The sequence below is a fragment of the Cydia fagiglandana genome, chromosome 18 (genome assembly GCF_963556715.1).
Source record: "Cydia fagiglandana chromosome 18, ilCydFagi1.1, whole genome shotgun sequence".
In the NCBI taxonomy this organism is placed as follows: Eukaryota; Metazoa; Arthropoda; class Insecta; order Lepidoptera; family Tortricidae; genus Cydia; species Cydia fagiglandana.
The window spans coordinates 13,466,380-13,487,822 of record NC_085949.1 but is presented as its reverse complement, the minus strand read 5'-3'; the positions used below and the strand labels follow the sequence as shown (position 1 = coordinate 13,487,822).

Sequence of the window (21,443 nt, the reverse complement as noted above, 5' to 3'; positions counted from 1 at the left end):
CACCGCAGAGTTCACTGTCAATTTGCTAGATAAAATTATAGTCTGTATCTTTAGGTATTTAAATAAAAGTATAAGTAGTTTTTACTGCGGGAAGTTGCGTTGTTATTGAACGTAATGATTTATTTTCCATGATGAAATAGTAACGCAATATCACGCATTGCCAATGCGATTCAAAAGTGCGAGCGTGATGCCTTATGACACGTCTCAAAGTCGCATCAAAATTAGATCAACACCTGACCACATTATTAAAACAGAATCGGCCTGATGGCATCAACTCATATCGGAGGCCAATATCCACTTCTGATTGCTACGCCAGCGAAGTAAATATCTTGTACGAGCGTGCCAGCGCTATACGTGTGTAAAGGATGGCTCACGTTAGACCGGACCGTATCATGGCCGGAGCTTCCGGCGCTAAATTTTCTATGGCATGATAGGCGATCACGTGATGCTCGCTATACAAAACGATGCACTGGAAGCTCCGGCTCGGACACGGCCCGGTCTAACATGAGTCATCCTTACTCGTAAAGTATATAGTGTGATAACCGTGCGCGTGCGTGTGCGTGTGTGTGTATATGTGTCTATTGTTCCGGAAAAATATATTTTATAGCAATATGTACCTACTGAAGTGGCAGGTCTTAAAATTGATTTCAAGCTAGCTATAATACGAGGTCCTTTATCCACCTGAAGCCAGTCGCTAAGTTTGTAGCCGAGTTTTCAGATAACTTTTATCTGGCCAAACAAGGCTGTCGTTTTGCTGAGGTGGTGTTGTGACCGAACTTTAATTAGCTCCGTGTAAAGTCAGCAATACTACTCGCTTAGCACCTTTGCATACAAACTTCTATGCAGTGTACCTTTTCTCTGGAGCTGACATGGTGTCATCGGTGTCAAGTGTCAGCTTTAAAGGCTTGCTACACGGTCGCCGACAAGCCTTCTAACCGTCTGACCTTGGTCTGTCCTTGGTCAGTTTTGGTCAAATTTTGTTGGTAACAACTGTCTACACGGTCCGGGACCGGCCAAGGCCACGCGGTCGGGGGGCTTGTCGGCGACCGTGTAGCAAGCCTTTTAGGGGATTAGAGATAAGCCGCTTTAGATATATATTTGGCTAACTTTAGATAGAGTCGGACCAAAAGACTGCAACGGATTTGATAGCCCTCGCAGTGCAATTTGTTATTTACACGTCATAATTTCATAGAATTTTGACGTTGTTAAACAACACTTGCACTGCGTGGGCTATCAAATCCGCTGCAAACTTTCCTTGGTCGGACTTTGTGTGCTTCTAAAGTAGATACAGCCTAAGTAGTGATTTTTAAAATTACCCCGTTGTTAAAGTTACCCCATCTTATAATAACATACAATAATATAACATAAAAACGGGACGTTATCAACGCCAATGCAAATTCCAGCGTCCTCACGCCCCAAAGCTCCAAACTGTGTAATAACCGAAAAACAATCACAAATTGAAATAAAGGGTTACCGAAACATCGCTTCACAGGAATTTATAACTTTTCATACTTTTTTCTTTGCAGATCGGACGGGGCCGACCTTTATGTGCGATGGAGCGGACACAATGCCCGTAATGGCCGCCATTAGGAGCATCAATTTGCTCAAGCGTGACGTAACACTTGTCCCTGCTTCTTGCGAGCTGTTTAGCGCAAGTGAAGCGCGCATGCGAAAAATTGTCTGGCAATATGTTCTTGTATATCGTGTGTGAACATGTGTATGCTATTCTGTGCTTTATCGCTGGGGCATTAGGTTCTAATGTGTATATAAGTTGGTTGGGTGTATAGTAGGTACCTAATTGAACTTTCTGTTGGATGATGACAGCGTCTCATTTCGTATGGAAGCAGATGGTTTTGAGCTCACGCTAGTCTAAATATGAAAGTGTTCCTTCTGAGTTAGCCTAGGTTACTTCTACTATACTCTGTATTTTTATGTAAAAGTAAACAAAACTTACCCTCAAATGAATTCTTATGCCAGTTGAGGGTAGATGAAAAAATTACGCGATCAAATAATGTATGGTAAAGTCAGGTCGTTCAGAGACTGATCCAGGCCGTTTTGTAATTGGTCGTTACTGTTATAACTAATATTTACAAATTGAATTTAAAATGTACAAATTGTTTGTTTTCTTTTAATTAAATACCTAAAGATACAGACTACAGTAACTTCTTGGATTGACTGTCTCGTCTCATTAGTCTCTGAAGATAAGTTTTGACCTATATGTCCCAGATAACAAGATTACGGTTCGATATAATAACCTGATTGTATTTGTACTAAATTGACAGATGATTGACTTAGTGTCCCGAAAAATTTTTTTTTTCTTATCATAAATACAATAGTTATAAAAACTTGCGTATATAAGTACTTGTTCCGGTAAAAATATTACAAAAAATCTATATTTATTTTTTAGGCCTCTACCGTACTTTGTTTTTTCGAAGTACCCGCGTATTTAACATTATTTTTTTATTAATTATTTTAGGGTAGAACTTAATAATTTTTGATGAATGTCATAATTGTTGTTATTCGATACGTTGAGAAAGTGAATGTGTGCTTAAAATATACTTTTTCCATCAATCTTTTATTGTATCTGACGGTGCAAAAGAGTGAAATCATGAGTTTAAGTATCCGAAGAAGTAATACTACGTGCCCTTTCTTCGGATCGTTTTGTCATTTTCAATTCAACAGTAAGCAATTACCTATCACAAAAGACGTCATAAAACGGATTTTATGTAAAAAAAGTGATTTGAAGCTCAAAAGTAATGGGAAAGATCCTTCTAATTCCGAGATATTTGCCAGTGTTGCCCTCGAAATCGAGCAAATTTGGGTTCAGGCTTCGATTCCTACGGTGAGTAAAGACCGCATCATACAGCTGATAAAATGTTATTTTGAAAAGTACATAACATTAAAAAGGTTTCCTACAAGTAAAAAGAATAATAATTATGACCTTAAACTGCAAACTTTCATGGCAAATTCAAATAATTTATTCAACGTTGCAGCCTGCAAATGTCGTACATTTGATTTTTGTACTTGTGTGAAAATACGAAAAGTACCAGTTCCTGAAAGAATTTTTTTATCAGACCAACGGCAACAAAGAAAAATGATTATTGGAAAAATTGATTTGGATGCGACTTTAAAAATTCAGAAAAGACAGGAAAGACAAAATGAAGAGTCTTTAAGACAAGTTTCTGCAAGCAGTATTGTTATAAATTCTACGCGACAGAGAGGATTTAAAAGGAAATTAAAACATGTTGATAATGATAACTTTGAGGATATTCAAACAAATATGCCGTCAACATCATTTAATAGAAACCATTTGCAGTTGCTTATTGTGGCCAAAATGTGTGACAGATATAATTTATCGGTTAGATCTGCGTGATGTGTGAAATGTGAAAAAAAATAAACGTTTCTATAGAAAAGATATAATAGAAGAGCATATTTCCATATTGGCGGAACCGGGTTCCATATATTTAGGCCACACGGTACCCGATAAAGGTAGTGCAAAATATATTTCGGAGTCTATAATTAACTATGTGAAAGAGAAAAATTATAATTTTGAGAAAGTGTCATGTGTTGGTTGTGATGGTACTGCTGCGAATACCGGTTGGAAAGGCGGTGTCATACAATATTTAAAAAATATTTTAAAGTTACATTGCAGTGGTCAATATGTTTGCTTCACACCAACGAACTGCCTTTAAGGCATCTGTTTAAATCGCTGGATGGAACTACTTCTGGTCCTCGTGAATATTCCGGTCCTATAGGTAAAGCATTAGAACACTGTGAAAATCTACCTCTGCAAAAATTTTCGCCAATGCCAAGTAATGTACCAGAAATACCTATTCAGGTTGTGCAGGAAATGAGCATCGAACAAAAATATTTATACGACTTATGTCATGCTATATCGACTGGAGTTTGCTCAATTAATCTACTAAATCGCCAACCAGGAAAAATGGCCCATTCAAGATGGCTTACTACAGCAAATCGCATTTTGAGGTATTATGTTAGTGTTGAAATTCCATCAGAAAATCTCAATTTAATAGTAAGCTTTATATTGAAGGTATATGCTTGTTAAGTCGAAATTTGATTACCTATACGCACCTATACATGCATACTGCATACCTATATGTACCTATGATGAGTTGACCCCGCCGCAGTTTAGTTGCAATAAATAGTCATAAGAGTATGGACCTGTTTTAATTTCTTCTAACACCTTCACTCCAAAATGAACCTTAACGCCTAAACATTATGGTCCATCGACCACGGATATCATTTACGGTGACCTATTGCGCGGAGTGAATTTTATGTAATTTGGAGTTAAATATGGACAAATCAGTGCAAAAAAGTGGACAATATAACGGATTAAAATGTGTTTTAGTGAATTAAAGCGAATACAGTTTTTAAGAAGTTTTTTGGACAACGAGCGTTATCTCAAGAATCGGCCTCCGCTATTAAACAGCTGTTAGATACCACTGTAGAATGTATGAACGCGCTGAAGAATTTGGGTTTGCCTACCGATCAGTGGGATGCAATCGTCACGTTTGTCGTCATATCTAAGCTAGATGTCAGCAGTCATAAACAATGGGAAGAGACAATTAGTGAAGATAGTAGCGATGACTTGCCTGGATTTGAAAGACTAAAGCAGTTCTTGGAAACACGGTTTCGCACATTAGAGATGGTAGAACCTGCAAATAGAAGTTACAAACAACCACCGAGTGTTAAACCGAAGTCATTTCACACAACGGCTAGCAACGACGATCTGCAATGCACCTTCTGCAAAGAAAAGCACTACATACATCATTGTAAGCAGTTTAGCAAGCTACCTATTGAAGAGAGATACAGCTACGTTCAAGGCAACAACTTGTGCTTTAATTGTCTCATACCTAATCACACCGTGTTTAAATGCAAACAACGCACGACATGTCAAATCTGCAAGAGAAAACACCACTCCTTATTACATAGAGAGAAGAAGACAGCAAGTGAAGACAAACAGGTTACAACTGCAACGAACGAGGATCCGCCTGCACACACAAACGAAGAAAAGTTTGTCACCAAGGTCACAGCGCATGTGGCAAGCGGAGAACAGCCTGGTGAGAATATATGGTTAGCCACAGCACTGGTAGACGTCACATCGAGTTCAGGTCAGTCACACGTCTTCCGTGCTCTCATTGATCCAGGTTCAGAGGTGTCACTAGTTACATCAAGAGTCGTCGATTTATTAGGTTTAAAGAAAAACGAGATCAGCGGCGTCATGTTTGGTGTTGGTGAAGGTAATCGCACATCTCTTAAGCACTTAGTAGATTTACAGATTACGTCTAGATATGATACAAATTTCTCATTTGATGTAAACAATGCATATGTGTTGAAGTCTATAACGCGTTTGTTACCTGAAAGGGAAATTAGAGGTTATACTTGGCCACAGCTTAAGGATATACAACTGGCTGACCCCACCTTCAACGTACCAGGTAGGATAGATATTTTACTTAGTGCGAAAATTTATGCTAAGATAATGGACAATGGTTTGATTAGGGGGCCAGGCGACGTAATCGCGCAGCACACCCGTCTCGGGTGGATCTTGTCAGGTGATATTGAGGTAAATTCAAGCAGGTCTCATAATGTCAGGAGTTTTCACATCACAAGACAGGTCGAGGAAGATAACAATCTACTAAGAAAATTCTGGGAATTGGAAACAGAACTTTACACAACCAAGAAAGCTTGGTCTAAGGAGGAAGAAAGTTGTGAAGAAATCTACAATAATACAACGGTAAGAGATGAAACAGGAAGGTATGAAGTGCATCTGCCCCCGAAACAAACTAAAGAAGAAACAATAAAGCTTTGTGGTGAAACAAAGCAGCAAGCAATTACTAGGTTCCAACAAATAGAAAGAAAGTTCCACAGAAATGGCAAACTGAAAGAAGAATACACAAAGGTCATCAATGAATATTTGAATTTAGGGCATATGAAGAAGGTAAAGAAGGAAGATGAAAGGGAAGCTATTTACCTAGCCCACCACCCTGTAATTCGTGAGGATAAGGACACTACAAAGGTAAGGATAGTATACGATGCGTCATCGAAGGGTTCCAACGGTAGATCCTTAAATGACAGCATGCTAGTGGGGCCTACCTTGCAACCTGATCTACGCAGCCTTATCATTCGCTGGAGATGTCACAAAATCTGTGTGGTAGGCGATATAGTCAAGATGTATCGTCAAGTAAAAATGACAAACAACCATACCGATTTACAGCGGATAGTGTGGCGAGATGAAGTTTCTGGCATCTTGGAAAGTTATCAGCTGTTAACAGTCACTTTTGGGACCGCTGCGGCACCTTGGTTAGCAGTACGAACGCTACTTCAACTCGCTGACGATGAATCTGAAAGGTATCCACGAGGCGCAGCAGTGGTTAAGGACTCCTTTTACATGGACGACTTGATGACTGGCCATGAAGATTTATCTGAAATGAAAGTAATATGTAATGAAGTTAATAAGTTACTAAAAGCAGGGGGCTTTCACATGCAAAAATGGTCAAGCAACTCTGAGGAGTTGTTAAAGTACTTACAAGAGGTTAGTGACAGTAAAGAAACAGTGAACAGTCTAGAAATAAAGCTAGATAAGGTAATAAAGATACTTGGACTTACCTGGGACAGGAACGAAGACACCTTTAAAATTACTGTGAACTTACCGGAACTCAGGAATCCTGTAACAAAAAGGTTAGTATTATCAGATGTGGCGAGTCTCTTCGATCCCTTAGGATGGCTAGCTCCAGTCGTCATAACAGCGAAGGTCATGATACAGAAATTATGGCTTTGCAACCATGGATGGGATGAAGAACTGCCCGCAGAAATAGTTAACGAATGGGTTACTTACCGAGATGATCTGAACGAGCTGCAAATGATAGGAATCCCACGGTGGATGAAAATCACAGCAGGCTGTAAGGATATACAACTGCATGGGTTCGCTGACGCATCATCAGTGGCATACGCCGCAGTAGCTTATGTGAGAGTCGTTGATCAGGATGATGAAGTCCATATTACAATGATAGCAGCGAAAACAAAGGTGGCGCCACTGAAGCAGTTGAGTATCCCGAAATTAGAACTGTGCGCCGCAGTCTTGCTTGCAAAGCTATTGCATGAGCTCTCAAACTTACTGAAGATACCGATGGAGAAGACATATGCCTGGACAGATTCGATGGTGGTCCTAGCCTGGTTACAGTCTCAGCCAAGCCGATGGCAAGTTTTTGTGGGCAACAGAGTCTCAGAAATTATACAAATAATCGATAATGACAGATGGCGACATGTTCAGTCAAGAGACAACCCTGCCGATCTTGCCTCTAGGGGAATCAGAGCAAGAGAAATAGTAGATAATGGACTATGGTGGACTGGACCAGAGTGGCTGAAAGACAAAGATACCGAGTTCACTAGAGTTGACATTAAACCAACAAGTTTAGAAATGAAGAAGACGTTTCACATTAACCTAGGTGACACTCCTATCTGGAAAAGGTTCTCATCCTTGACAAAGTTGAAGAGAGTACTAGCTCAATGCCGAAGATTTATAAACTGGAAAAATAAGACAAATCGAGAAGATTATTTGACAGCAGCTGAAATGGAAGAAATAGAAATGAGATGTATAAGATACTACCAATATTCGATATATGAAGATGAAATTAAAGACCTGAAAAAGAATGGTAAAATTAAGGCAAAGAGTTCTTTAATCACGCTGACTCCATACTTAGATGAACGTGGTCTGTTGAGGGTCGGTGGCCGCCTTAACAACTCTTCCATAGCAGAAGAAGCAAAACACCCTATCATCATACCCAGCAAGCAACATATCACAAAACTGCTGATCAAAGAAGCGCATGTCAGAACATTGCACGGAGACATACTGGCTATGATGACATACATTCGAAGCAAATATTGGATTATTAGTCTAAAGGCAGCTGTCAGACAAGTTACCCACAGTTGCAGGACATGTATTGTGGAAAAGGCTAAAACTCAACAGCAACTGATGGGTCAGTTGCCCGCCCCGAGGGTTACACCTCATCGTGCGTTCCTTAACAGTGGAGTAGACTACGCAGGACCTGTGCAGTTGAGGACGTCGAAGGGTCGCGGTCACACGTCGATAAAGGGATATATTTGTCTTTTCATCTGCATGTCCACCCGAGCGATACATTTGGAGGCTGTGACGGACCTCACAGCACAAGCTTTCATTGCAGCTTTCCGTAGATTTGTTGCCAGAAGAGGCCGCTGCTTGCATCTTTGGAGCGACAACGGGACTAATTTTGTAAAGGCCGACAAAGAGCTTAGAGACATGTTCGCAAAGAGCAACTCAAGTGTAGCTAAGGAAATAGCGGAACTTTTAGCCAATGATGGCACAACCTGGCATTTTATTCCCCCGAAGGCTCCCAACTTTGGTGGACTTTGGGAAGCTGGCGTACGCTCGGTAAAAAGGCATCTAAATCGTGTTAATGGCACCACAAAGCTGACTTACGAAGAGATGGCGACTCAACTGGCTCAAATTGAGTCTTGTTGTAATTCAAGGCCTTTGTCACATTTAGATGAAACGTTAGACACCTTAAATCCACTTACACCTGGTCATTTTTTGATCGGAGAACCGGTAACTAGCGTTCCGGATATAAACTATGAAAATAGAAATGTTAACATGCTGACCAGATGGCAGCTTATACAAAAACAGACGCAAGATTTTTGGAGAAGATGGAAAGCGGAATACCTAAACACCTTACAGCAACGGTACAAGTGGCAGGATACAGTTAATCCGCCAACTGTTGGAGATATCGTTGTAATCAAGGAGGATGACATGCCGCCGGCAAAGTGGCTATTGGGAAAGATAACAACATTACATCCAGGACCTGATCAGCTGGTGCGAGTAGTTACGGTGCAGTGTAAAGGAAACAACCTTCTGAAAAGACCCTTGTCAAAATTGGTACTCTTGCCAAAGCACCCCGATAATTAGGATATAATGTCCGCTTACCATTACTTTAGTATAGGCCGTATACTTGTGTTTCACCATCGAGATGGACAAACCTGAGTATAAAAGGGTGGGCGGTCAGTCTTTTAAAATATACCTAATTAAAGTTTAAAATAAATACCTACTTACTTACCAGGTAAAACCTCTAATCAACTCAATCAGACATCATTAGATAATCGCTTTCCCGTTGTTTATGTCAATACATATGCATACTATACTTAGATACTTACCTGGACGTAACTAGTAAACGTTAGGATGATTTAGATAGTTATTTAACAAATAAACCACTCCGGTATTAATTCGCCAACATTAAACATTATACAAAAAGAGACCTTATCGTGTTAGCATAAGAATCATACTCGAGTGTGTTCATTAGATAGTTCTAAAATCTAAGATGTAACGATTTTCTATGTTCGTACTTAAACTAAGCATTGTTTACTAAAGACATTATTTGTTTAGCTAACATCAAGTACCTAAAACAATCTATACAGTCCATTTCAATTGAATCTAATCAAATTACGTTAGCAAACAAGATGTTTTTTTGTAAAATAAAATAATTTTATAGTTAAAAATAAGTACGTAAAAATATGTTACAATGTCTTACCTACATGTTACATTCTAATATGTGAGATTACATTACAAATAGTTATTAAGCAATCATTTTCATCTATTTGTAATCTATTTGCCTTAATTATTTTGTTAAACTGCTCAATTTACATTATTTAGAAACGAGACGATGTAACTAGATAACATGAACTATGGAAAATTACACTTTATTTCTATGAATGTAAGATTCAAAGTAGTTCGCTTATTGTTGATAACATATGTACGTATATCTCTCAAAGGTAAACGAGCAGCTGGGTGATGGGATTTTGTTTATTTCTTTAACATTATTATTGGTTAATAGTTGGTATACATTTGTGGGTAGGTACCTAGCTTGACTAGTTATGTAGCACGTAATTAGCACCAAGTTAACTTGTTTGTGAAATTATAATATTCTCTAAGGCCCGACCATAGATAGATATTGTGTTTCTTACGAATAAAATGTACCTACATATTTAGTATAAATAATTAGCGCCGATAGTGTAGTTTAAGTTTGTTCCTACCTATTGTACTGAGTAAAGACTTATATTTTTTATAATGATTTAGTTTCACAGTTTGCAGGGCTGTTATTTGTTAACTTAACGCTTAATGTAAACTTAATCGACTTTAGATTTTTGCCTTACGTAACTTATGTTTTTCGGTTAAAGTTTACAATGTACCTAGTGTTATTTTGTGGTTTTAGGTTAACGAATGTTTTGTTATTCATTCTAGAGCTTAGTTTAAAAACTGTTGTTTTTGGTAGGCGGTATGTTAAGTCGAAATTTGATTACCTATACGCACCTATACATGCATACTGCATACCTATATGTACCTATGATGAGTTGACCCCGCCGCAGTTTAGTTGCAATAAATAGTCATAAGAGTATGGACCTGTTTTAATTTCTTCTAACACCTTCACTCCAAAATGAACCTTAACGCCTAAACAATGCTCCAGTATGGTTTTTAATCAAGATGCAGCCGTCAATAAAATATGGTTCTATACACATTTTCAGAATGATTGAGTTCTCTCGATATTTGCCTGACAAAATACTTTCCGTAATAGATAAAGTAATACAACGAAATGCTTTTTTTGCACACCCAGAGAATATATTGGTTGCCATGTTATTCGGCAGCAGAAAACATATTCAAGAACTTGCTCTTAGACGCATAATTAATGCTAGATCTAATGAATCTAGATCACGACTGATAAGGCCATTTAAACCGCCTAAATTAAACTTTTCAGCAAATGACTACACTGATATTATTATATGGAACGACGTTGAAGTTACTTCTCCTCCAATTTTGCGTCATTTAAGCAATTCTGAACTCGAAGATGGTATGTTAAACCAAAACCTAAAAATCGATGACTTCCCTTGTCATACACAAGTCGTGGAACGATGTATCAAAGTAGTTACAGAAGCTTCACAGTCAGTAATTGGCGCTGAATCGAGAGATGGGTTTATACGAAACAAATTAAAATCGAGAAGTGAAATGCCTCAATTTAATCACAAAAGTCAGTTCCATTTGTGCTGAAACTCATAAAATTTATGTTTTTTTTTCGATTCAATAAACTACTGAAATCATTATTTTTGTGTTTTTATTTACAATTGCCCGTAATAATACAGCTCTGGCTTGCCTTCATTGGCCGTCCAGAGAGGAGTCGTTAGAGCTATATGCTCCAGGGGTGGAAGTGAAAGATGCATAAGACGCGAGTTGGCACAGTGGCTGTTAACAGCCACTGGGTAGAAAGCGGCGCACACCTCTCGACACCCCTGAGCCGCTCACACCGATGTTGCTCCTGGTCGTCTTCGCGACGGCAGTTTCAGGGGCCCATCTAGTCGGCGGCAAGTCACCACCTGCCTCGATAACGTGTGTTAGCATTGTTATGGCAGGTGTCCGAACTCTTTACAATAGCCCAGTCTCATTGTCCACCCAAACTTCAATCCATAGACCGGTATACTATTCACTTTTGCTACAATAGTCCCAATGCCTGCTGAGACCGGTTCATGGGTGTCTATTGTTGCGCCTGTGAACGGGTTCCAGCAGGCGTTCTATATGACATTAAAGCTCTCCAAGGGGCCTCTACGTGTTGGATCTGTGTCCCCACGCAAGCCTATCAAAAAACCGGGATTATAGGCCCGTGATATCCAAAAGGAGATACAAAATTATAATCAAAATAATTTGGCCAAGCCCGAGATAGCTCGAGGCATTTAGTGTTCCGTACGGCTACATTCAGTTTGGCATTGACATTAAACGCTACCGTGAACGTAATTTACTTTCTATGCATCTCGCTTGTACTGACATATTAGTGCGAAAGAGATGTATAGAAAGTAAATTACGTTCACGATACCGTACCGCTCGCATCGTTACATTTTACAGAGGTTGTTTGCCTGTTTTTAGGATACCGTATTCAAGTACCTTATAGGAACCCTTATAGTTTCTCAACCCTTGTAGTTTTTACTACTATTTAATATCTCATTAATTCTGAGACAAAATTTATTTGTGGTGGCCGAAAAAACTTTCAACAACATATGTAAATATGGAATTCACTAAAAAAAATGGAGACAGGCGGTATCAGGGACACAGGCGCTATGGTTGACGTGAAACGTGGTGTAGACAGCTAATGCGAAGGCCGAAGGCCGAGCTCCGCGTAGGGCCGAAGGCCCAAAGCGTCCAGAATGTCAGTGCTTAAACAAAGAACAATAGTACAAGTGTCTAAATGCGAAGGCCAAAGGCCGAGCTCCGCGTGCACAAAGCAATAGTACAAGTGTCTAAATGCGAAGGCCAAAGGCGGAGCTCCGCGTAGGGCCGAAGACCCAAAGCGTCCAGGATGTCAGTGCTTTAACACAGAACAATAGTACAAGTGTCTAAATGCGAAAGCCGAAGGCCGAGCCCCGCGTAGGGCCGAAGGGCCGAAGCGTCCAGGATGTCAGTGCTTTAACACAGAATAATGGTGTTCTGCCTTTTCGCAGAACTATTTTTGGCGGAATTTCATTTGCCAACCAACATTTCGCCGACGTTTCACTTTGACAACTAACAATTAGCAAATTTTTGTATGACAACTTTTCAGTTGGTAGAATTATTGTAAAGCAGATTATTATAACGCCTCTCAACTTTTGGGAGACTTATCATTTGTCAAATCTTTCACTTGGTCGAACAACTCTTGGACGAATAACGTTTCGTTGAAACTACAGTTCGCTTTTCATACATTAGGCAAGTTACAAATAAGAAAAAGATACATACCAAACAATCAAAAATGGCCGAGTTGTTGTGCTTTTTATAATGTATATTTTAATATTTGAAGCCAGTGGCAGCGAGCGAGCGAAGCGAGCGAGCAAGACCTTCCTGGGCAGAACCGACTTGGATATGGTTAGGTTAGAAGACTAAGGCGGGAGCTTTGCTCCCGCCTTAGTCTTCGAGGTTATTTTTTTTTTAAAAACCCAAAAAACGTAATTACACAGCAATTTTCGCGTCAAATATCTCGACCATTTTTGATTTTAGAGGAAAATTTATTAAGAAAGAAGTGATTATTTCAACGAAAGTGTTTTGAAACCCCCAGGTTTTTTCATTTTCTCAAAAAAAATCTAAGTCCCAGAAACGGCCCCCCTTTGGTACAGTACAATCTGACCAAATGAAACAATTGGTAAACAATAAACAACTAAGTGTATATTATGCCAACTAAAACATTCTGCGACATGAAAGTTGGCATTATAAAACACAGACCAAACGTTTAGTTGGTAACTGTGCGGTTGGCAAATGAAAAAAAAAGATTTAAAAAGTTGGAAAATGAAGATTCGGCGAAATAAAATTCCGCCAAACGTGAGTTGGGAAGTGATAATCGGCCATAACATTTTCGGCGATAAATAAGAGAACCCAGAATAATATTACAAGTGTCTAAATGCGAAGACCAAAGGTCGCGCTCTGCGTAGGGCCGAAGGCCTGTTCGGCCCAACGCGACTTCAGCCTTTAAATCTTGCGATTTAGACACTTGTACTTTAAAATCAAGGCCCCAACGTTGCCTGTTCTCTTTGACGGCGCAGCAACTAGTATAATTTCTCTCTCCTCGCTCTTTTAAAAATGCCGTTTGTCAAAAAAGGACAACCATACTGTTGACAAGATGGACTTCAAATCAAGGTGTTATCGTTTTAGGTGAAACCAGGCGGGGTAGCACGGTCGCGTTTTTAATGTTTTTATCGCTTGTCACCATTCCTGTCACGTTCTAACAAGTATGTATACGCGAAAGGGATGCGCATAGTGATAGTCGATAAAAATTGAACCGTGCTGAGCCCGCAGGTTGTGTATGTGTGCGTAAAAACGTATGTGTGCTCTTTTAGGGATGTGAAAAGTCGATTTTAATAATGTTATATATCGATAAACGCTACGCAGCGGAACGAAATAGCGATTAATTGAAGCTTCAATATCTTCGTTAAACCACAAAATAGATAAGTACAGAAGTCAATCACATGTATGTACTTTACTTTTCATACCTACGCTCGGCGGTCGCTCTAGGGTTGCGATTGTTGCGAACTATGACTTATGCACAAAAAACTATCGTGGTAGTGGCACTCGTATCTATCGTATCGTATCTCGTATTTAGTTGTTTGATTTATTGTTGAGGATGAAACGGGAAGAATGGATATATAAATTAATAACTCAATTAGGTATTTTAATTTTAATGTCATTTTTATATTACAAATTTGCCACAGAAAATATCTTGCGATGATTCCGAGATTGGCGAAATACACGATTATTATATTTTTAAGTGTAATAAATTCGCATTCTCATGTACAATGTAATAAATTCGCGTACGCATTCTCTCTGAAACCACTGGTAGCTTAAAAAACGACAGTTCACCGTTTAATGTTGAATTTAAACAACCGTCCACTGTACAGTTATAATAACTTTTTGTTTTGTTTCTCCATTATTGCACAAAAAAGTTCACAGACGCGTGTCTCAAGCGGATGGCACTCGCGCTCGCACTGGTCCCAACTGGTCCGAGATATCGTGTCCGTGAGCAGTGTCTATGTGTGCGTTGCTCGAGCGCGCTTTGTATGTAGGTTGATTTCTGTACCTATCTGTTTTGTGGTTAAACCTAAACATAATTGATAATGAATACCTATATTATAATATAATAAAATAATTCAATTATTGCGGAACACATATTTTATTAGGTATTTATGTATTTTAATTAAATATCTGAACTCTCCCTTGGTTCCCTGCTGGGGCGTGACGATAAAATTGTGATCTGATAACCACAATAAAGAATAAAAGCGTTTTTGTTCATTTTAGGTATCGTTAAACCTTTGAAGTAAAATTAAAATTGCAAGAAATATCCATAGTTTATCGATATGACTTTATCGACATGGCTACAGCAAGGTGGGCCACATTGTTAATCGTACACTAAACAAAAGTGGTAACAGTGACAGCTAGCTTAGACGTAATCTTTGTATATTATATATCTATGTTTAAAATACTTGGAAAAGTTACGAGAGGCAAGCGTCTGTCGGACGCTTCGGACCTTCGAATCGGTCCTACGCAGAGCTCAGCCTTCCGAATATTGTGTATATTGTTTCGACAAATCAGATACTCTCAATAAAATCTATAGATGAGGCCATAGCTGTAAATAAATATTAAATGACTTATTACCTCTATACGCTTTACTAACACTATGTGTCATATTGAGAAAAAAAAAACAACGACAGTGAAGAACGGAATCATAAACGGAATTTATTAATTTGAATTTTTCAGATTTTTGAGATACCATTGGTTGGAAAGCCCGTTCGAAATTTAAACTTTATTTGCAATATAATAAGGTTGTATTTTGTAGATCTCTCTCATACGTATAGTAGGCTATTCAAATAAAATTAAATATCCCACAAAAATAAGCAAGCAGAATTAAACTTTGTGTCAAAGACATAAGTCATAAATTTCAATGCCAAAGTTTTAACTAAGGATCTTTCTCGTTAAAACTACTGCCTAATATGAAATGACCAGTGTAAGCATCAGTTAGCTAGCCCTAAGCAACCAAAGACCAGGCTGCAGTTGAAAAACTAATAAAGATAAAGTTAAGCTGATAATTTTCCCGCCGTCTCCATGCTTCTTTAAGTTGGGTATTGACTGGTCAGCTGCCTATTAGCTATAGTTTTCGCGAAAATCGCCAGGACAGAGGTGAAAATTTTTGTATGAAAACTTGCAACTTTAAATGCATTTTTTATCGAAACTATTGCACTCTAAAATGAAGTCAAAATCAGTTCATCGACTCAATTTTTTGCAAGCTTTCTAATGGTACCACACACGATTCTTACAAATAAAAAAAAATTCAGCCTACCCCTCTCAACCCCCTAAATTTCCCCCTTAAGTAAGAAATAAGCAGTTTTGACTTATTTACACTATGAGTGGTGGTAATTGCTATAACTGTTCCAAATTTTAGGTATCTACGTCAAACGGTCTCTGAGAAAAACGCATTTAACTGATTTGCAAGACCGAAGTGATCCCATAAGTGTTCCGTGAACAAAGTTTTGTACGGAACACTAAAAATATGTAGACTAATTTTTAGTAAAACAAACTTGAATTTTTAAAACTTTAAAAGGCAGTAGAGGCCTAAAACCAGGTGTTTTTTCCAATTTTTTTTTCATATTTGTAATGTTCATAATAATACGCAACTTTTTATTTGTCTTGTGATAGCGAAATAACAACTTTATTTTTTTTCCATACGTTGACGGGACACTCTATGATTGTACGGTCAGCCAAGAAAGTGGTCTACCATTTTTCGACTCTATCAATTAGATGACAAAGTCGAAAAGTGGTAGACCACTTTCTTGGTTGACTGTACAGATTTGATAGTAGACTGGCCAATCAAATTGTCATTTAGAATCTGTTTTCATAAATTATGCTTTAGACGGCTAACTAACATTCTGAGAAATATCTGCCTAGGGCCCAGGGAATCCAGGATATGAGGAGAGCACTAAAACACGTACGTTCGGTATTGGATTTAATCAATCGACAGACATGGTGCGCAATCTACCCTCTATTGTGGAAAACATGAGTCTACCCACATACATTACACCTCCACCCTTAATTATTGATACATTTCCTTATAACTAACTTACTAGTGTACGATTAGCTTAATACTAGGAACTAGAATACATAATAATTTAATCAAACTCGAAGCCATATCTTAGCACGGGTTTACGAATGCGCCTAGGTCGGTCCGCAGGGGACTCATTCTCATTACATTCCGTGTGACTGGGCACTGTATCCCGGGACACGGTCTCTACAGATGGCTGCGGTGGTTCATTGAGATCGGGTTCAACCACAGCTTCCGGCGCGCGCGAACCCTGACTCGCCTCAGTCTCATTAACCGCGGATTCCTCGCCTGGCGCCGCCTCCGACACATCCGACAGGGTCACTGCATAACTGCTACGTCTTCTTTTAATCTGATCTAAATGTCTTTTTAGTTGTGGACCACTTTCCCTAGCTATAATAAAATTCCTGGAACCTACTTTCTCCTTCACCTGACCACTTAACCAGCTTCCCCCGGCGTGATCTCGCGCCCACACAGAATCGCCCACATTAAGTTCCCTAGGTTTCCCTCCCGCGTTAAACACTTGTTTATCCTGAGCTTGCTGTACCCTAGACTCGACCTGCCGAGTACCCCTTAATAAATCTAGCCTCGATCGTAGTCGTCTATGTTGTAACAACATAGCTGGGGCCGACCCTGTAGAACTATGTTCAACGTTCCTGTACATCATGAGATATGCTTGAAGAGCTTCATCAACATCACAACCATCTCGAAGTGCCTTTTTAATGGCTCGCTTGCATAACTTAACCGCATTTTCTGCAGCGCCATTGGAGGCTGGGTGGTAAGCTGGCGTAAACGTCATTTTGATACCGTTACTCTCCATAAAATGTGCGTATTCCTTAGACGTGAACGGTGGACCGTTGTCCGAAACTACTTCCAAAGGCAGTCCAAAACGAGCAAACGTTTCCCGTAACGATTTAATAACTCCCCTAGCAGTAGTTTTAGACATTTTGAATATTTCTAACCATTTCGTCGCTGAATCTATAATGACTAAAAAAGTTTCGCCCTGAAAAGGTCCCAGAAAGTCAATATGTAATCGCGACCAGGGCTCCGGGTTATACGGCCACGGCTGCGGCGGCGCTCGCGGGGGCGCGGCGCCCTCTAGCGCACACGTCGTGCACTGCTTACCTAACTCTTCGATGTCCCTGTCTATTCCAGGCCACCACATCACGCTACGGGCGAGACTCTTCATTTTCACGATACCTAAATGACCAACATGTAACTCTTTGAGTAAGTGACTTCTCAAAGCCTCGGGTACTACTAGCCTATAACCCCAAATTATACAACCCCGGTCTATATATAATTCATTGCGCCGCAGGTAATACGGCTTAAGGGCGTCATCGTCGCAACTGCTAGGCCAGCCGGATAGTAAAAACAGGAATATTTTCTTTAGCACTTCATCCTTACTAACGTTATCTTGAACCATTTTCCTCGTAATCGGTAAGAAGTTTTGGATAAAATTTAAATATGTGACTTCCTTACGCTGGCTTTTCTCCTTACCCACCGGTAAGCGAGATAAAGCGTCGGCCGCGTTCCCCTCACTCCGCACATACTCGATAGTATAATCGTAACCAGCTAAAATGACCGCCCACCTCTGCATACGACTTGCAGCCATTACGGGTACCCCTACTTTATCGCCGAAAATTGTCACCAAAGGCTTATGGTCTGTTCTTAGAATAAACTTTCTACCATATAAGTATTGGTGAAACTTTCGGACCCCATAAATGATTGAAAGTGCCTCCCGTTCGATTTGCGAATACGACTTCTCTGCGGCGTTGAGCACCCGCGACGAGTACGCTATTGGCCGCTCGGTGGCGCTAGCGTCGCCGGCGCCGGGCACAAGGTGCGATATCACCGCGCCGACGCCTACACTGCTCGCATCAGTGGTCAGAATTAGTGGAAGATCTGGCGAATAATGCGCCAATATATCACCAGAAATCAACATTTGCTTTACCTCACTAAACGCGCGCATGCAAGCTTCACTCCACTCATACTTCACATCTTTCCGCAAAAGTGCATACAGAGGCGCTAGTATAGTGCTTATATTGCGTACGAACTTCGCGTAATACATCACTAACCCTAAGAATGATCGTAATTCTGCCACATTATTTGGAATCGGTACCCGTTTGATTGCTTCAATCTTTTCAGGGCATGTATGAACACCATGCTTACTAATTACAAATCCGAGATATGTTACCGAGTCCGCAAAGAACGTACATTTATCTTTTTTAACTCTTAGACCATATTTTCTTAACCTTTCAAACACTTCGTGAAGCGTGTCTATATGTGATCGGTCATCGACCCCTGTTATAATCAAATCGTCTAGAAAGACACCTACACGTGGCATATCCGCAAACAATTGCTCAAGTTTTCTCTGGAAAATACCAGGACTAGACGCTAGCCCATATATCAGTCTATTGTACATAAATAAACCCTTATGGGTGTTAATCACCGTATATTTCTTAGACTCATCCAATTCAAACTGGGCGTAAGCTTGCGACAGGTCTAATTTAGTAAACTTATTTCCCCCGTGCAATTTAGTTAGCAAATCTTCTACTTTTGGTAAAGGATAGTGGTCCACTTCTAAACATTTATTTAGCGTTAACTTAAAATCAGCACATACCCTTATGGTGCCATCTTTTTTAACTACCGGCACTATAGGCGTGGCCCAGTCGGAGGTGGCGACAGGCGTGATAATGCCGTCGCGCACCATCTGCTCGAGCGCGCGCTCCACCGGCTCGCGCAGCGCGTACGCCAGGGGGCGCGCGCGCAGGAACACGGGCCGCGCGTCCGGCCGCAGGTGGAACCCGACCGTGCCCCCCGGTGAACCCGCCCAGGCCCTCCGCAAACACCTCACAGTATCTGGAACTGAATTCAGTCTCATCAAACAACATGTTTACATTAGCAACTTGTTTACATTCCAACTTTGACCTATCTATGATATTAAATGCCCTTATCCAGCGCCTACCTAATAGGCTAGTTTTGCCATTTTCAATAACATGTAAATCTAATTCTTTACACATTCCATTATACTGTACTTTAGGTGTTATTTTACCTACAGGTTTTACCTTTATATCTGTATACAAATTCAACACTAAATGACTTCTTTGTATTTTGCAATGAGTAAACAACTTTTTATAGCATTCTAAACTTATGCACGAAATGGCACTACCTGTGTCTATTTCCATATTTAACCACTTTCCCGCGATATTAACATCTACGGTGTATGGTTCACATACAGACGACTCGCTGCTATCTAGTGAAAAATTGTTTACCTCGTCGCTGTCGCTGTTGTCCGAATGGTCCAAATACACAACCTTCTCTTCCATCACGTTGTATAAGGACGAACTTCCCCTCAGCTTAGGACACACCCTTTTTAAATGTCCTTCTTGGTTACATACTCGGCAGACATACTTCTTGAATTTACATCTGTCGGCTTCATGCTTTGCTCCGCACACCTTACACACTCCATTGAAATCCGTGTTATTGTTTTGACCGAAGCCTCGCATCTTTCCGCTACCCGCTCCGCTCATGGCGCTTGGACCGCCGCCGCTCGTTATCTTCCCGCGGGCCGTCGTTCCCGCCGCTGGTCGTCCGCCGTCCGCCGCCGCCCGGCCCCGGCCTGCCCGACCCAAATGATGCACCGACGTGGTCGCGCTCGCTGGTATACTGTCGCTGGTTCGATTCCGAGCACAGTCTTCTACTAGCGCCGCGTTGACCTCGGCCGCCTCCATGGACACGGCGAGCTTGTACGCCCGGTCGAACGTGATCGTGTCGTCCTCCGTGAACAGCTTCTGCCTGATGTCGTCGTTCAGCAGCCCGCACACGAACTGATCCCTCAAGTTCTCCTTCAAGCTATTGTCCCCGGTGAAACTGCAGTCCTTACTTAATTTTTTAAGATCCGTTACAAAGTTGGCAATATTTTCATCACGCTTTTGCACACGCTGACGGAATTTAAAACGTTCTGCGAGCAAACTCGGCTTTGGATTTAAATGGCCTTTCATCAGCGCGACCAGCTGGTCATAAGTTTTGGTCGCGGGTTTCGCGGGCGTGCACAAATTCACCATTAGTTCATAAGCGTCCCCGCCCATCACTGTTATTAGCGTAGCCACTTTCACTTCATTTTTAACATCGTTTGCAACGAAATATTGTTCTAAACGGTCAACGTACAGTTCCCAATTGTCATTGACAAGGTCAAACGGTCCGAGCTTTCCCACAGGCATGTCGTACAATGTTTATCAATAACTTTTCACTTTTTAAATGCACTAGTGTCCAATTGTTCTCGTCGCCACTGGGAAATATCTGCCTAGGGCCCAGGGAATCCAGGATATGAGGAGAGCACTAAAACACGTACGTTCGGTATTGGATTTAATCAATCGACAGACATGGTGCGCAATCTACCCTCTATTGTGGAAAACATGAGTCTACCCACATACATTACACATTCCAGCTTAGAAATTATCACATATAGAATAAAATAGATTTCATTCGTAAGCACAAACAAACAAGACAATACATAATATAAAAGAAAACACAAAATAAGATTAAAGTGCCACGAAATGGCCCCATCTCAGCATGTTGCTGGTGACTTCCAGCGCTGATCTTCCGATGAGACCAATAACTGAGAAATAGTTTAAATATTATTATTATACAAGGAAGAGATTTTACACATACAATACAACAATATACTTGTACATAATAGATTGACTAACCTAATGTTAAAAATACATCACTTTTGTGATGTTTATAGTGGCATTTATGCTTTCGTAGTTTTCTATTTCCTATGGGTACGATTTTATATATGAA

General features: G+C 40.3%; 2 protein-coding genes across 2 annotated transcripts; one reads left to right on the top strand and one right to left on the bottom strand.

The window, feature by feature from the left end:
- The first annotated feature begins 5,013 nt into the window (after positions 1 to 5,013).
- Positions 5,014 to 10,442, top strand: LOC134673064 (uncharacterized). The gene is made up of 2 exons (XM_063531000.1): positions 5,014 to 5,335; positions 5,397 to 10,442. The coding sequence occupies exon 2, from the start codon at positions 5,501 to 5,503 to the stop codon at positions 8,957 to 8,959; it is 3,459 nt and encodes a 1,152-aa protein (XP_063387070.1). The 5' UTR covers positions 5,014 to 5,335; positions 5,397 to 5,500; the 3' UTR covers positions 8,960 to 10,442.
- A 9,009-nt stretch (positions 10,443 to 19,451) lies between these two features.
- On the bottom strand, positions 19,452 to 21,073 carry LOC134673062 (uncharacterized). The gene is made up of 2 exons (XM_063530998.1): positions 19,913 to 21,073; positions 19,452 to 19,505 (listed from the first exon to the last, which is right to left on the bottom strand). Exons 1-2 carry the CDS (start codon positions 20,858 to 20,860, stop codon positions 19,491 to 19,493), a joined length of 963 nt encoding a protein of 320 aa, XP_063387068.1. The 5' UTR covers positions 20,861 to 21,073; the 3' UTR covers positions 19,452 to 19,490.
- Between the last annotated feature and the right edge of the window lie 370 nt (positions 21,074 to 21,443).